Source organism: Poeciliopsis prolifica, unplaced genomic scaffold (genome assembly GCF_027474105.1).
Source record: "Poeciliopsis prolifica strain line A6 unplaced genomic scaffold, Auburn_PproV2 SCAFFOLD007, whole genome shotgun sequence".
NCBI classification, from domain to species: Eukaryota; Metazoa; Chordata; class Actinopteri; order Cyprinodontiformes; family Poeciliidae; genus Poeciliopsis; species Poeciliopsis prolifica.
This window is the reverse complement of record NW_026562382.1, coordinates 9,896,649-9,914,387: the sequence shown is the minus strand read 5'-3', so window position 1 is coordinate 9,914,387 and position 17,739 is coordinate 9,896,649. Positions and strand designations below refer to the sequence as shown.

The 17,739-nt window shown below is 38.0% G+C and overlaps 1 protein-coding gene across 1 annotated transcript in view; it reads right to left on the bottom strand.

Annotated features, from left to right (window-relative positions):
• The window catches only part of myo3b (myosin IIIB), a 75,402-nt gene extending 58,227 nt beyond the window's left edge, over positions 1–17,175 (bottom strand). The window contains exons 1-9 of the mRNA XM_055032313.1: positions 17,096–17,175; positions 16,776–16,812; positions 11,921–12,104; positions 10,810–10,830; positions 10,199–10,333; positions 9,032–9,136; positions 8,130–8,229; positions 7,514–7,590; positions 6,794–6,939 (exon numbers count right to left, since the gene is read on the bottom strand). Coding sequence (XP_054888288.1) covers positions 6,794–6,939; positions 7,514–7,590; positions 8,130–8,229; positions 9,032–9,136; positions 10,199–10,333; positions 10,810–10,830; positions 11,921–12,104; positions 16,776–16,812; positions 17,096–17,162 — 872 coding nt within the window. The 5' untranslated portion in view covers positions 17,163–17,175. The remainder of the gene's footprint in view (positions 1–6,793; positions 6,940–7,513; positions 7,591–8,129; positions 8,230–9,031; positions 9,137–10,198; positions 10,334–10,809; positions 10,831–11,920; positions 12,105–16,775; positions 16,813–17,095) is intronic.
• Positions 17,176–17,739: the final 564 nt, after the last annotated feature.

Here is a 17,739-nt window from a genome sequence, read left to right as displayed (position 1 = left end):
TACTGCTTATACATTATAAAGTCAACATACCAGCGCACTGCTGATAACGCTGTCAAGTGTGCTCATTGTGCTTCACAAATTCACCCTGATATTTTTTTTCTTTGAGTGTTTGTGTGTGAGCGCTGGCTCACATTGTAAACACAAATGGCTTATTCAAATGTGGGTCCAGGCAGCGCGAGCGTTGTCAGACGCTCCTCAGAGTGGATTGAGGCAAAATCAGGAAGGCGTCAACAGCTTCTGACAGCTGGAACTAAACCAGGAAAAAAAAGACAACAAAATTAGGCTATTGCGGTTTCTGAATATCATTTTTGATATGCATATTTTTCATATATTTTATTCAGTTTAAATTTCCAAAGAAGGTTTTGGGATGAAGTAGGACTTCTGTGTTGTCTATCTGATTAAAGACAAAAAATAAATAAAAAATAGATGTTTTATATTGCGTTACTATAAAGATGATTTGATCATTTATTTCAGACAACGAAACATAATAATAATAAAGACTTTCATGATTCTGAGTGTAAATACAATACTTAGTGTAAATTTAATGATAATTTGTTGATATCAAACCACTTTTTCAATTTACATAACTCTCAACTCATTTCTATCAAAAGCTGCCATAAATTTTTACCTGTACAAAAAATGTTTGTATCATCTGCAAATAAAACAAAATTAAGTGTTTTGGAAACCTTATATATGTCATTTATGTATAAGATAAACAACTTTGGTCCCAATACTGAGCCTTGGGGAATACCACAAACAATGTCTAGGCATCAGAACTGGAAATCACCCAATTGCACAAATTGTTGCCTGTTGCTGAGATAACGTTTCATCCAATGCAAAACTACTCCTCTTAGACCATAGCGCTCGAGTTTCTTGATGAGTATTTCACAATCAATTGTATCAAATGCATTTTTTAAGTCAATAAATACCCAGCGGGTTTCTTTTTACCTAATGCACTGGTCACCTCTTATATTAAATGAAAGAACAGCCATCGCTGTGGATCTTTTAGACCTAAATCCACGCTGAGTCTCAGCAAGTAGTTGGTGTTTACTAACAAATCTATCCAATCTTGCAACAAATACTTTTTCCAAAATTTTGGAGAATTGTGGAAGTAATGAAACAGGTCTGTAATTTGTGAAATGATGTCTATTCCCAGATTTATATAGTGAGATGACTTTTGCAATTTTCATTTTTTGTGGGAATGCACCCTTTTGAATCGACAGATTACAAATATATGTTAGCGGCTGAATGATTTCCAGAGTCACCTTCTTTATTATTATTATGTCAATACCATCACAGTCAGTTGACCTTTCATTTTTATATTTATTTACTATATCATTTATTTTCCTTCCACTGCTGTAACAAACATGGAATCTGGGTTAATGTGTCATTCAGTGTTTCATACAGTGTGGGCTGTGATCTGTGGGCAGATCTTTTTAAGATTCAGGTGAGTGCTATTGAGTACAATAAAATATGGGGCTACAATTTCAGTTCTGGACTCCTTACAATCTTCCTTAAGGATGCAGCAATAATTTTTCTATAGGGTGACATCCATTTATAGCTTTTGTTTAAGCTATAAAGTTAATTCAACAAATATTGACTATTGTTGAAAACCATGAAGCCGAGTCAGTCTCTAAGAGAAGAAGAAGTTTCTATGTGGCATCATGCTTTAACAAAAACTCTGCCCTGAAGGAAGTCGTCCTCTTTCCATGACTGTAGATGCATCAGAAAGGACATATTTCTTCGCTGGCGGAGAAAGGTAATGAATCTTTTTAAGGTAATGCATCATGCAGTAACCCTGGATCCAAAGTAAATACTCAATCTATCATCTGGATAATCAGTGACTGTTGTCTGGCTTATTTAAAAAATTTGCAGAAGAAATCTGAGGCATAAATTCCCCAAAAGAGACACTGTCTCTGATCCCACTCACAAACCAGTGCTACCGCCACTGTCCACTTTGAAGCATGCAGACTTTTTATGTGTACAGAAAGTTATGCAGCAGTGAAGGTAGCAAAAAAAAAAAAACAACACACAAAAAACAAAAAAACAAAAAGACTGTGCAATAATCTTTCCAGATTAGATATTTTTATTTAAGGCATCAGAATAGGTTCATCCCAAGCACTTCATCCTATATTGTGAAGTTACTCAGATGTGGGGCATTATTTCTGAATTAGTAAGATCATGTGCCCCCACATCTACAGCTATAAATCAGCTGAAAAACTGCATGCTTTGTTCAAGCGTCATAAATCAGTAGAATGCTTTTGGATGGTGGTACTGCTCCAGGGAGAAAAATTGTGTTTAATTGCGTTTAAAAAAAATAAAAATTGCAATGTAAAAAGAATACTGCTGCAAACAGCATTGATCTCTTAAAAAAAAAAAAGAAACACAGCTGTGTTAAAAAAAATATTTTTGACAGAGAGTGAGCACATGTGTGCAAAATAAAGACTTGCTCAGTGATTGGGCCACCCACCCAAAGTTTTGGCTCATCCATCACTACCACCTCTGCACAGGACTTCTTTGAGCATACATGAATGAGCAACTGAGCACTACTGCTGCATTTATCATGTCGCAGACAGCTGCGTCGCCCATGCTGCACACCGGGACGCCACCGAGAGCTTCAGTAAGACGACTGCATCAGAGGTGGAGATACTAAAGCCCTTAATCATGACCTAGTGGTGAGCTCCTCTCAGGAAGGAAATCGCTCAAACAAAAGGTGTGAGGTTACTTACGCCCATCAAAACATTTTTTTAAGTGTGACTTCCTGTTACAGCAACAGTGAGCAACTTTATTAAAGAAAAATCGATGGGGCAACGTGTTCATATCAGCAATAATTTTGACCAAAACCTGAGAAAACTACAGCTGTGATCATCCAGAAATTAATTTTTTGCCTTTTTTGTTTGAGGTAGGGGATTTTGAGTTTGTGGATGGAGAGAAAGAAATGCTGTATGTTCAGAGATGTCAAACTTTGGTCTCTTATTAATGAAATAGTAATTTAGTAGATTTAATGCAGGTACCAACAGAAGATAATGTGTGTGGTGATCCTTTGGCCTTTCCCACTGTGAGGTAATTTTACATGTAGTTATTCATGATATTGCCTCATTGCCTTAACATGAATTATTCTACAACTAGAAGTATCTGAATGTTATGGGTATTCTAACTAATAATTGTGAAGATCAGGCAGTCCAGTAGGTTTGGTGATGATAAAGTCATTTTGTCAGGATGAACATTTGACCACCAAACAGAGGAATTAAATTTTTTCTTTGGGAAAAAAGATAAACTCCAAGACATGACAGCAAGCAGTCCAATTGGAAATTAAAGGTGGGATGCTTTTCTTTTAATAGTGCATGATGAGGCTGTTTCATACAAACCTGACCTGCTAACTACTAGATTAGCATCTTGTAAGCTTTTTAAAAAGGAGTATGGTTTTCAGCTATGTCAATGTCTCGGAGAATTAATTCAGTCAGAAAAGTCAAATGAGGTGAGAAAAAGTTTTAGTTTTATGTTTTTACAGTTTTTTCTCACGACTGATTTGACATGTTTATTTTTCACACTTTGTTTAGAGCAAATAATTATTGTAGTTTCCTTATTTGTTCAAGTTTTACAAAACCTGAATGTTCAGCTGTCAATATAATAAAAAAACTGTTAATCCTAATGGGAGATTAGACGTTGCAGTAACTCACCACCTCTGCTCAAATAGTCATAATAGACAGAAAAGCATGTTACTGAAAGAATGTCCTGTTGCAGCTGGTCTGCAGATGCCTCTGACCAAAGACATCTCTGCTTTTAGTCTCTTTTATTTTGTGTCAATGTGTCTTTTTTTGAGTGTTGTCTTGTTGTGCAGTAAAACCATTGACTGAACGTCTCCAAGGACTTCAGGATTTCTAAAAATAACTTTTCAGACACTGTTGATCGGCGTCTCCATTTGCTGCTGCTTAGCAAATGGAAGCTAAATAGGTGACCCTAACTTTCTGTTATAATTTTTATGAGAGCCGTTTCTCTGCATCTGACCAGTCTGAAGCTCTCTCCCTAAGCTTTGTGATTTTATTAGGCCTTGTTGCCCCTGACAAGCCATCATTTACTCCATCTTCCATCTCTCTCGTTCTGGTCTTCGCCCCGACGGATGCACGCCGTGTTTAATGTGTGTGTAATGTCGACAGAGATCTGGATGAACAATCACAACCTTGTCTGTCATTGCTGCCTCTCTAACCTTTACAACAAATTTTACACCCTCTGGTTTGACTTTACTTGGACACTTTGAGGCTTTATAGCACCGAGAGCAACCAGCGCGAGCAATTAACCTTTCCTGCATACTAAATATGGAAGAACACCTTTGATGTCACTAATTAATTTTGCAGTTGATGATTTTACAGCTTTGCCTTCTGTCATGCTTCATTAGGTTCACTCACAGCCACAGAGAACATTATAGGTCTATCATGCAACACTGCAGCACACCTAAATATTTTCATTAATCTAATGATAAGCTGATATTGAAGTAAAAAAAAATAACACAAACATCTAACTTCGCCTTAAAAGTGTAAACATCTGTGATTTCTTAAAGAGTTCAGTTTAATTTAACAACTTTAACTACAATCAGAGAAAAAGTACAGGTGACCCTGTAATATACTGCTGTGCTCCTTTTGCTAAGTCATAATGGCCACATGTTGATTGGCTGGACGTCTGTTTGGCTAGTTCCAGTTCCTACAGCAGCAGAGGCAAAATATGAGCCGATGCAGCTGGGATTGTCTTCAGCTCTTTATCCAAGAGAGTGTTAGAGAATCAGTAAAGTGATACAGACAAGATTAACAACATTGAAGAGGAACTCATTAAGTTCATTAATATGAGGAAAATCTGAATTATTGCATGTTTTAGTGCAAACATGTATGAGTCAAGCACTATCCAACAGAAGAAAAATCTCTTCTGGAAAGCCTTTGTGATGCATTAATGGGAAAATACATTTAAAAACTCAGAAGCACTAGAATCGTCAAAGCCATGTAAAAAGATGAATCTCTAAGATCTTATCATGAATCACTGGCGCCGCCACCGGAGGCCCAAAGGTGAAACACATTTTCTTATTTAGAAAGTAATTCCTTCAGGAGTGATACGAGCATTTCCTCCTGAATTCATCTGCGGCGCTGCAGCATCGGGGGAAAGTACATTTGAGATAAATGTCATGGTGAAAGAATCATTTCATGCCTCCATACACACACTGTGATTTATTTAACAACCACTAAACCTTTCAGGTCACAATTCAAAGGAAAAGGCCAGACTGTGTATACTTTAACTTGAACAGAGAGGGGAGGAGTGTCTGTATAAGAAATGTATTTGTTCAAACATTTCAGTAAAACTTTGAATGAATAAAGTGGAATTTGATGTACAAATGAAGATGAATTACAGTCACGTGTGTGAAAAAGCTTAATCTAAAAATGCAGACCTTTTAATTTGAACATATTGGATTGGTCGGGGATAAGAGTTTATTGTTCTGGGCCCTCCAATCTGATCTCTTCTCATCAGCTCAATCACTACCAGGCAGGAAGGATGACTTTGAGTTTTCTTAAACATTTCCATGCAGATTTAGCCACATGTTTTGGATCAGTCTTCGTGAAAGACCCGGTTTTTTAGTTGGCTGAGTCCAATAGGTTTTTACTAAATAATCCTTAAAGAGGGCTGCATGGTGGAGCAGCAAAAAGGTCCGAGGTTCAAATCCTGTCCTGTGCATCACCTGTGATGGACATGCAACCTGTCCAGGGTGAACCTCACCTCTCACCCTCTGATTATGACTACTGGAAAAACAAATCAATAAATGGATGGATGGATGGATGGATGGATGGATGGATGGATGGATGGATGGATGGATGGATGGATGGATGGATGGATGGATGGATGGATGGATGGATGGATGGATGGATGGATGGATGGATTCACATTATAATTTTTTGATTTGCTCTAAACTCTCCTTCAATGTGTTGCTGAAACTCTCAATCATGAACCAAAGCATATTTCTTCAAATAAAGTGTATAAAATCTTTAGGCAGTAGCATTGTAAATATTCTTAAATTAGACATTTTTCATTGGTCAGCATGCAACAAAATGGCAAGGATCAAATTAGGAAAAATTAAGAAAATCTTCACGTTTCAATGGAAAAAGCATTGCAATGGAACACAATGTATATTAACAAACCCATCCAGCCATCAGTCAGCGCTTTCTTCTACAATCACCCTACCTTCTGGGTAAAATGTGGCGCTGATGAAGCGCACGCATAATTTCTGCCGCACAAGCCGGGCTCCTGCATGTTGGTGAGTGAGAGATAATATTGTGAGCGGGATTGGCGAGGGTTAAGGGGGGTGCTGACAGCCTCGTCTCGGTGTGAATGGAGCTAATCACTAATGCAAATTGCAATCAGAGGGGCACATCTTCCACAAACGAAGAGATAATTGCACGATTGTGCTGTCAAGAGAAGGTCAAACATGAGTCTCCCCCCTTGTCAGGCATGCACCACTGCTAGAAGTGAATATTTCCAGAGAATATATATCATAGGAATTCCTTTAAGGACTTCTTATGGCATGGATTTCATCATTATACAACAAGGCCTGCTTTGTAGATAAGAATGAGGGCATCCATATGTCAAATCATATTAAAAAACAAACATGTTCAGCTGTAAGAGGGAATATGATTTTCCTGTTTAACAGTTCTAGTGTTTAACATTGTTCTACTGACTTTGGGCAGAGGGCAACATTTGTGGTCTTTGTGTAACTTCACTCCACCTGTGTGATAAGAGCGCCCTCTACTGGACTCACCGCGGGATTTTGAAGAGCGCTTTCACTGGATGCATCTCAGCCAGCGGGGGGTCTCCGTCTGCCAGCTCGATGGCTGTGATGCCAAGAGACCACACATCACAGCGGGCGTCGTACGAGGAGTCGTACTGCTGCTCACAGGCTATGACCTGGCAACGTAACACAACATCTGAGTCCAAAACAAAATCTACATTTCCCCCCAAAACATGCAGGGAAATTTAAAAACGATGCAAGACAAATTTAATTTATGGAAAAATAAAAAATAGGTCAGATTTTACTTAAGAACTGGGTTGAATGAAAATGAAACTGGCCGACTGACTCAAAGCTGAAAATCCTTTTTATTTAAAGCAAATTCAAGCTGGGTCAGCTTAGAATAGCTGCCGGTATGAGCTCCGCTTTCCCACAGTCAATAATTATAAGTGACATTACATTTTCCAGCTGAGTTTATTCTAATTGCCCCTGAGGTCCCAGCCCGACCGGCCCAATCACCGCACCTCATTTCTGCCAAGGAGCAAGCCGAGGGGCCCTCAGACTCCCGGCTATTAACCTTGAGGCAACCTCAAGAGCTTCACCCGTGGCGGAGAACAGGAGGGGAATACACAATGACACAGAGGAGGGAGGCTCACTAAAATAACTGAGGCACTCTGGGTAACACATAAGGACTCCACTGATCAGGCACTAAAGCATGTGTTTTTTGTTTTTTTATAGATGCACATGCCTGACCTCAGGAGCCATCCAAAACGGTGTCCCGACCGATGTGTTCCTCCGCAGCCGTGCACTGGTCAGTTGAGCAGAAACACCTGCAGAGGAAGACAATGAAATTCACCTTCTGCCGCATAAAAGACCCTAAAACCCAGAGTCAGATTTATAACAGGTGCAAAACATTAGAATTGATCAATAAATCCTTGTGTACAATCTGCTGTGGCAAACTGCCAAGCAGTAATAATAATAGGCCATAATCATTTCAAATTATGTAGGACAGATTTTTATCAGCATGAGTCCACTTCATCTCCATGACACTAGGGGACATAAACACGCCTGGGGGCGACTCAAAGTCATTTGCCAAAGCAGCTTTCTCTTAATATGCAAAGCATCAAATAATGCAATTTAAACGAGCAATAATAGCCTCGGGTTCAGGCTACGCTCCATGAAATAAAAAGATGTTATGGTGAGCGGGGGACTAAAGAGTGCGGAGCACCTCATATGATTTACCCCATGCTTGTGTTCATTCTTCACAATCAAGGTTGTACTGCCAAAAGATCAGTCATACTTAAAAAAAAAAAAACTTTAAAAATAGATATTAATATCTCTAAGCAATTCTTTTTGGTGAGATAATTACCAAAGTCAACCAGTTTAACTCCCCCTTCAGTTGTGAGGAGAATGTTGTTTCCTTTGACGTCACGATGGATTATCCGGTTGTTGTGCAAATGCTGCAGCCCCTTTAAAGTTGGGAACCAAAAATACAGACTGTGTTAAAAAAAATTAATTAATATTGAAATTAAGCAAAGACAAGTTGAGACTTCAAGAATTTATTTTCACTGTTTTTCGCATTTCGTCCACAAATGACAAACAGATGAGCAGAAAAACTAGACAGTTTATTTTATTTAAAAGTGAAAGTAAGAATGGGCAACGGTAGCATGGATTTAGCTCCATTTACTATGATGTTATTCATTATTTGTAAATACAGTGCAGCTGTATATTTTTTATCTAGCAAAACGTTTTGCTTTCATTGAAAAGTGTTGAAACAAAAGCAGCAAGAAAACCCTGTTGTAATTTACCACAGCAACTGAATATCACTCTCAATACACTCTCCCCTCAGTAAAACATTTAGATCAGGAAACTCAGGTCTTTCAGGAGCATGGTCCTGCAACATTTAGTAGGACTATTGCTTTAACCCACCACTATGAAGTAATCGGGTCATTAGCTGGACTCTGCAGCTTCGCCTTGCTGAGGAGATCATTTATCCATTTGATTTAGGAGCATTGGACCAGAGATTCATCCAAAAGTCTCATATTTTAATTACTAAGAAAACATTAAAAAATGCGTATGTTTTTTCTTCCACTTTCAAATTATGCATAATTTATTTGTCGGCCTATCGCATAAAATCCCAATAAAATACATTGCATTTTTTTGGGGTAGTGAACTAAGCAGAAAATGTCAAAGGGTACAGATGTTTTGGTAGGCCCTGAAATTTAATATTCTTGCATTTGAGTTGCTATTTAAAATCAGCTGCCAGCTTACCAAGAGGGCACTGTACAAGATGTATGAGATGACGGGCTCCTGCAGACGCTGGCTGCGCATGATCAGGCTTTTGATGAGTTCTGTGACGGAGCCGCCGTTGCACAGCTGCAAGGGAGACAGGGAAATACTGGTGACTCGTCCATCACTCACCGCCCTAAATTATGATTCATGGGGAGGGTTAGGCCACACATCTGAGCTGGAGACAGAAGCTCAGTCTCACAAGTCAGCACAATAGCATCAGGCTTTTTAAGAAGTGCAGTCAAAGCCTGCAGAGTATTTCCAAATACTTCGGCTGCAGATGCACTACTTTCTATCTTGCTATGTATGTTGGTACATCAAACATCTTATGCTATCTGGATTTAAATCTGACTAAATCAAGCAATTTTTGTGATCAAATCCCAGAAGTATGCTCCATTTTTGTAAAGTGCCTGTGTATTGGGATGAAGAGTGTCGAGTTTAAGGACAGCAAAGTGACTTTTTTTGTCCCCTCTCGGTCTTGTTCTACTATTTTTTTTTCTTAAATATTATCTGAGTACATAAGAAAATTCAATGCATCAATCATAAATTAGGTCAGGCGTTCCCCAGCTGGTGCCAGTTGAAGTATTCAGGATGCTGGGGTGAGTGAATATTTATTATTGCAGACAAAGAGCCTGCATAGAGTGGTAACAGATTAAGTGATGCCATTATGATGTTGCCACTTTTAAGTCACAGGTGAATGCTGACGAGTTTGTTATGTTTATCTTTGAAATATATAAAAAAATTGTTGCCTTCTGGATTTGATGACAATTATATTGTTTATGTTATTATATGAATAAGAAGGAATCTTTGGATTTGGATAATTTGATTGTTTCATTTTGAGGTACTGTGCTTTGTTAGTTTCTTTTACTATCCAAAGTCCTTCACATTTATTAACAGTCAAACACATTTCCTCTCTGCATCAAAAGATTTGTTTGATTGTCACTGACTGAGGGTAAAATTACAACATAAGACACTGTTCACATTCACCACAAATAAAAGAAAAGAAAAGAAAGGGAAAGAAAAGTACAGAAAAGAAAAGAAAAAAAGAAAGAGAAGTAAATGAAAGAAGATGGATGCACCAGTTGGGGTTCAATATTACACTTGAAAATCTGAAAACAATTTGATAAAGACACATGGGGAAGCGCTCACCTCCAGTACCAGCCAGAGTTGTCCCCCAGATAAGTTGTCTGTCTTATAAAACATGCCGTAAAACTTCACCACATTAGGATGGTTCGACAAAGACCTCAAGATGTTGTATTCTGCTTCAATCTCCTCATCTACATCCTTAAAGAAGCAAACAAGCAAACTATTAATACAGCCTTATAAAGTATGCAACAATATGGATTAACAGAGAAATGCTTTTTGGGTGTGTGACTATTTATTTTTAGCTACAGAGCAACACCAGGTAGAAACGATTAGAATCGCACTGCGTAATAGTAACACACGGACAAGATGAACTACTGCTGGCTCCACTTTTCTATCAAAGTAAATCTTAGAGGGGGGGAAAAATCCACAACCACAGAGGCAGAATTTCTCCTCCTGGATGTCTGAGTGATAGTGTCAGCAGTCTAATCAGGGAGAGCGATGGGACAGGAGGAAGCTCCGTCTTCTTGAGGGGAGCATCGTGGTGGATCGGACTGATAGGATGGTGGACACAAACACAGGCAGGTCTCAGAACAGGGGTGGCCAATACAGGGTCTACAGCATCGCCGTCAAACAGAAAAATGACCGGAGGCTCACTGGTAAGACTTGCAACCTACTCTGTTTGAGGAGCTCGGATGCTGCAGGAAGTCAAAGTTATGAAGAACAACAAATGTTTTAGTCTCGAGAATAAATAAAGCTTTCAGTCAGACATGAATCATCATGACAACACACAACCCTCATTAACATAACAGAGAGCTCAAAGAGACAAAAATGTATAAAACAACTAATAGACATGAAACAGCCAAACTAATCATAGGCTGAAATGATTATATCTAAGATGTCTTTCCATTACCTCGAAATGGAAAGTTCATATTTAACCTCCAAAGGCTATTAAATAACAGCAGCATTACTATGATAGCATAATTACTATGACAGCATAAGAACAGCCTGAATCATAAAACATTTATGCAGATTGTGAGCAGAAAAAACAATGAAGCGGGACCAGAAGTCCTCAGCTGTGCATGTGTATTTTGAGCTGTTTTAAGAAAAGCACAATAATCACCTGGCAAACAGACACTAGAAGAAAGATGTGCAACAATTTTACAGTTATGGATTATTTTATATGACATACAAAAAATAAAGGATGAATTTATATAATCAAGTACCATCCGTAGTTTGGATTATAATTCCACCAAATATTTCCCAGTGGTCATTGTTATGCTGCCAAACGGAGATAACAACTTTGCACATGCTCATTAAAAATGAACAGGTATGAACCGTGTTTATGTAGCTGCCGGTTGCCAGAAGCTCTGCCAAGTAATGGATGTCTGGGCTCAGTGCTCTTCATTACTCGACGAGGTAATCAGTCATTTGAAACAAGTTTATTAAACCAGAGGATCATCAGAAACATGCGAAGCCTCAAAAGACCAACATTGGGGGACATTTAAAGTAACAAACCATCTTAATCAGCCACATTAGGAAACATCTGAGTGCAGATGGCACAGACACCTTTTCCCAAACTAGGTGAAATTTGTGTGAAACATTTGTGTGTGAGGGGCCCGGTTGACCTCTGATGACCTCTGGAAACATTTATTTATATCTTTATAAAGATAACGGGACAAATGGGAATTTGCACCAATTTCTTTTAATTTAAAGAAGGTGATGGGGTCGACTTCACCCAGGTAACCAGAGCAGCCTGAGTAATTAACAAGCTTTGATTGGACTCACATTGATCGGGTCCAGCACTTTCACTGCCGCCTGGCTCCCATCCTTTTTGTTGGTCACTTTGTAGACTTTGCCGTACGTCCCTTTCCCAATGGTTTCCACTATGTCCCAGTTGGCCGAGGGGTCGCCCAGGTTCTCCAGCCCAATCATGCTGGACTTGTAGGGATACAGTCCATAAAAAGATCTCCTGTGGATCAAACCAGAGCCAGGATCAACAGTGTTTTCATAAATCCTGTCAAAATGTTGTTCCAATAAGCCAAGGAAAATGTTAAACCCATTTCTATTGCTTAATGCTTTGCACAGGGAACAGAAAGCTGGTTGTGATTGACAGAGGTCACATTGCTGCAGCATGAGAACCGAACACATCAGCTAAAAAGAAAAACAGATCAAATCTATTAACAATGAAGCACAGACACCATCATCCCAGCAGTTTCCTGAGAGATAAATAACGACAAAGGTGCCATATTATAATCTTAAAACAAAAACCTCTAAAGGTGCTTTAGGGGCTTTTTTAAATGTAAGAACACAGTCTATACTTACATGGCAAGTGTTATGTTCCTCTGACTCATCAGCACTGAGAAAAGTTACAAGTGAAGAGTCTCCAGTGATCATAATACAGCAACACCGATAGCAACAGCTAATGCTTCCTTGGGCAACAAGTGGCGCTTCCCACAGTCACTTAATTAGCCGTCTCCACTGAGACTTGCTGTGCACACTAAGAAGTGCAATCTGCTGGAGATCAATTGGATTGGTCAGAGATTACCAGACCTGAAGCAGCAAACTTTCGCCACACCTTTGAACAAGCAGCTTCATGAAATGATCAAGATGCTTTAGAGGTTTTTCCATATTTAAAATATGATTTTCTTGTGACTGAAAACACCATGCGAGAACAGTAAGTGACATGAAAGCATAAAAAATAAAATGACACAAAAGATAACCCCATTTCTTCCATGCTGGGAAGCATGCACCCACTTTTTAATAAAATGACACGTTTTCCAGATGAACCTGATGGAGAAGGATGTTTATTTTCAATTCAGTGTCTGCTCTTCTCATCATAAACATGTTAATGCATCACAGAGGTTGTGTGTCCCTGAGGGACTGAAGGGGAAGTCTTTTATTTTAGGCGACCCGGAAAATTGATGTGAAAAATTATGCTGAACCCTGTCACACGGGGACAGGTTCATAAATCAGAACACAAAGAATTTTAGACGGGTGTTGAGCAGACACTCTCAAGTATGCAGCACATCTGACGCCCTTCAGTTTGTCCTTTGTGGAAAAGGCATGTGAGGGAAGTTTACATGTTTAGTTTAATGCAATTTGGTTTGCATCAAATTGCATTAAAGAAAAGTACCAAATTACCAGTAAGTTTAATTACAAAAACTAGCAACCTTTCAGCAAGTATGTCACATGAAATTACACGAGAACACTGGAACATTGTTCTAATTTAACAAAAACTTAAAAAGGGGCACATACACAAGCTGTTTCAACATGTTTTAGGTCCTGGAGAGTTACATAGTGTTAGCACAACAGGATCAAACATTCATTACTGCTCTTCTGTTTTGTAACCTAAACCACACAAAACCAGCCACCTGTTCTTTAGCCTACAGTCGATTCACAGACACCTTAAGTTTTATAAACCATGTCTATTATTCCAGTATAATGCAGAACATAAAGGTAACTATTATCCCATGGTTGTTAATTATTAATGCTAACTTGTTTGTTCACATTTTTACTGGAATATTATTATGCGTTGCTGTAATTATACAGTACCTTACTCTGAAAGGAAGTTTAACTAAACTTTAATTTTAGGTTGGCACAAAACAAAGAAGATCTGCTAATCTGACTGCAAATAAATAACTTAGTAACAATCCACTGCAGCAATCGCACAGGTCCCATCTATACTAAGCTCCCTTCACAGATGTTTACATTAATCATTGATTATTGATGATTCAAGATAAATAAAAGGCTCAGATCAAAAAGTCAAGAACCAAACATACCTGCTTCTTTGAAAGTGTTTGCAGCTACCTCACATGGAAATGCTCTCGACTAATTTAGCCAATCTCCAGGGATTAATAATTTACCAGTCATCTGCAATCCAATACCCAGATGGCTTTAAATATTCAGGTGGCAGATGTAGCCAGTCATAATGGTGGCTGATATGAAGCATCTCATGTTGCAGGCTGGAAACCAGGAAGTCTGTGACAGTTCCTAAATCATGTGACCACAGCCTGTCTCCTCTAGGCGCACACTGTTCTTTACTTCAAGACAACTTTAAACGTTATTTTGTCAGCATATTTGAGACTGACCCTTTAAAGACGAAGATAACATCTACAGTACCATTTAAGTTCAGCTATAAGTTTGCAAATGTCCAGATCCTGTAAAAAATGTGATGCATATTTAAACTCTTATAAAGACAAAATAAGCAGCACATTTTAGCTCACATGCCAACTTGTTCAAACAGGACAAAAATGCATTTCTATTTAGACAATTCTTATTTAATTCTTTTTCATAAAGTCAAAAGACTTTATGAAAAAAGCAGCAGTCAATCCTGTCGAGCGTGTTTGGTATTTAGCACCTCATCTTGTAGGTTTTTAAATATAATTAGAAAAACTATTTACCAAAAGGTTAACTACATGCTGTTGTCATGCACTTTCATTGAAATAATTGTATATAAATGTATCGATTATTCTTGTTGCTTCTGTTTAAGTCAGCATAAAACAGAGTAGTTATAATTTTACTAATTTGATTAACTTACAACAAAATAAAGTTAGTTATTTAACTCATTCAAGTAACTTTGGTAAGCATGTAGACTTTGAAAATTGATTTAGGTCTTTTGTAGCATGAAAACCAATGTAATTTGTACTCAAAAGCAGCGGTTAACCCCTCAACACTCATCCCTGAAAAACATGATGGGAAAACAGCACACTGGTATTTTGCTGCAGGTTAAGGGGTTAAAAACTATGCAGGCATGAAACGTATAAAAATTGTTACAGAAATCCATTCGTTAAATTTTAATAGGTGGTATGAATGACAAAATGTGACCTACCAAACACAGAGGACTGAAGAGCAGCTTAGGAACAAGATACCTACTGGTCCTCACTGGGCGAGGAGCTCAGGTTACCTTTTGTCTCACGACACGTGACCATTTCAAATAAATAAATGAGCTTATTAAAGTCAAGTCGCAGAAAGCTTTATAAAAACAAAACACTAAAACAACAGGTGTGTCATTTTTGCAGTGAATACCCTTCATTCTCCTCCTTTGAGGGCTTTTATTTATTTTTTTCCCCAACAAAAACCTCAGTATTGTGATGTCTGATAGTGTGACAAGCTGCACGACATCTTTATCACAAAAAAAACACAGCAAACCGAAAGTAAGTAATCCCATTTTCTGCTCCTATCAAACACACAATTCTACTTTCTGTGATAAAGCCTCTTGGGAACTGCAGTTGGTAAATAAACCCTTTGGTAGGTCTGCAGAGAGTGAGAGAGAGAAAACACTATAATCCTTTTAAGGGGATATGAGGAGGATTTGCAGTAAACCTCCACCAAGCGAGACCTAAAGCCTGGTGCCCTTGTTTTCACCCTGGATGACCAATAACCCCATCAGAAGATGACAGACGGACCCAGCTACTTTTTTCATTGCTATTATTTTTTTGTTTTGTTTTATTCAAATTGAAGCAGTTAACCTGCAGCATTAATTAGCCTGCATGAGCAGGACAAACACAAGATACAGAAAACACAATTAGCAAAACAAAGCCACCCTCATAAGATCAATCTCTGTCATCACAAACACCTCAGCCGCCTCTTTGAGCTGTGACTCAGCATAATAACTGCATGTTACGCAGTCACTGATTGCTCAAAAAACAAGTTAAACTTTTTGTGTAAGAATTTCAAGGCAGACGTGTAAATAGCAGATCTGTTATATTTATGGTTAAGCCCCAATTTACTTACACCCCAGTGAATGATTTAAAATAACTTTTCTTTTAATCAAGAACTTTTTTTTTCACTGATAGGAAAGGAGACAGGTATTTTTCAAGAGGTGTTAGAGCACAAGAGGCCTGGCTTTGAAAATATTTTTACATTTTAACAAAATTAGCATAATACAGAAAACTATTCAATAAGCAATGAAAAACCTTTTACAGACAAAACAGAAATCAAACTTCTTAGAGCGGCTGGCAGCGTTTCCACTGTAGTTTATTCCTATGATTTATGTTTGGGGATGGAAGGCCTCCCTGCCATCACCCTAATGTTTAGCTCCCTACAAATTCTTCTGGATTCAGGTCAGTCTGAGCCACTCCAAAACATTAATATTACCTCAAGTTAGAAAAAACATTAAAAGACTGTTTTCTGTAGAGGGTATTGATACTTTTACAGCTAACTACATGTAACTTAATGACAGTCAATATTAATCATTTATCATCAATAAAATATTTTGTCAGCAGAAAGGTATTTTTGTATTTACTAAAGTGCAAAATCAACATGAAAGTTGTTGTCAATTTTATTATGTATGTTAAGAAGTTTCACCAAATAAGTACTTTATAAAACCACAAAAGAAAAAACCGATGAGATCAAACTTCATAAAACAATAAAATACAATTAAATAAAAATGAAAGAATAGAAAAGTTGATTTCTAGATGGACTTGAGCTGATATAAAAATAAAAGTTTAGGTTACTTTTTGGATCATTTTTCCAAAATACCTAAAGTATTTCTTGAAAGTGGAATACAGCCAGAAGAAACAAGATAATTTAGAAAATTAGGGATGTTTTAATTGAAATTTTAACATGCAGGCAGGCTGATCATGAGTATGTTGCACATTCACAGGAAACTTTATTTAAAAAAAAAAAAACATGTCCTTACCTTGACATTGTTTCCGTTGTTTTTCCATTTGTAACATCTGCAACAAAGGAGAGGCTGTCAGTCACAGCAGGACCTCTGTATTCACCTCCTTATGTATGAGCCAAGTTTAATATAAACCACCATGAATGTTCAACTCTATGTTTAAAAGCTTCCCACACAGCTCACCTCTGTGGGAATAAATAGAAAGACATTTTCTGCCTACTTGGTAATGGCTTTTAATTATTAACTTTGCAGATACCCGAGCATGTTGTCCTGTGGTTAACTGAATCACCACTATCACTTTTTACAGCCTATTCATGCTGTGGTAAGTCTGAACCTACCTGCACAGGAGGCAATGGGAGGAACATCCAAAGAAGCTTGTCGGAGGACCGCTTGTAACACCAACATCGCTCAGTCTGAACACAGCTGCAGAAACTCTGAGGGTTTCAACTGTGGCTAAGAATTCGTCCACCACACACAGAGACTTTTTTCCTTCTTGTTGCCTAATTGGAAGAGAAAAGTGGCTTTGTATTATGGATAGTCATTATCCACAGAGCCTCCCTTGTTTTCATACTCCAAACCAATTATGCTGCAAATACTCCCTCGCATGGATTACTGACAACTCAAACTCCTTTACTTTCATCAGCTCAAAGAGCAAATACAAACTTCATTTTTATTTTTAGATGTTAAAGTAAAATCTGACCCACCATCTGGTTATTTAATATGCCAACTTTTCACTACATAAAAGTTACATTTTTCAGCCCAGTTTGAACTTTGTCATCTAACGTTGATGTCCAGATTTCAGCTCCAATGAACAGAACTGCCTAGATGTCACGTTTTACGTTCAGTTCATGACAGCAACACAATTAAAACAGCCAGTCAAGAAGAGTTAGTCGAGTGCAAAAAAGCTTGTACTTTACATATCTAGTTTAGCAGTTTGCTTACACTCAACTTGAACACAAACATCAATTTAATCTGCCCAATT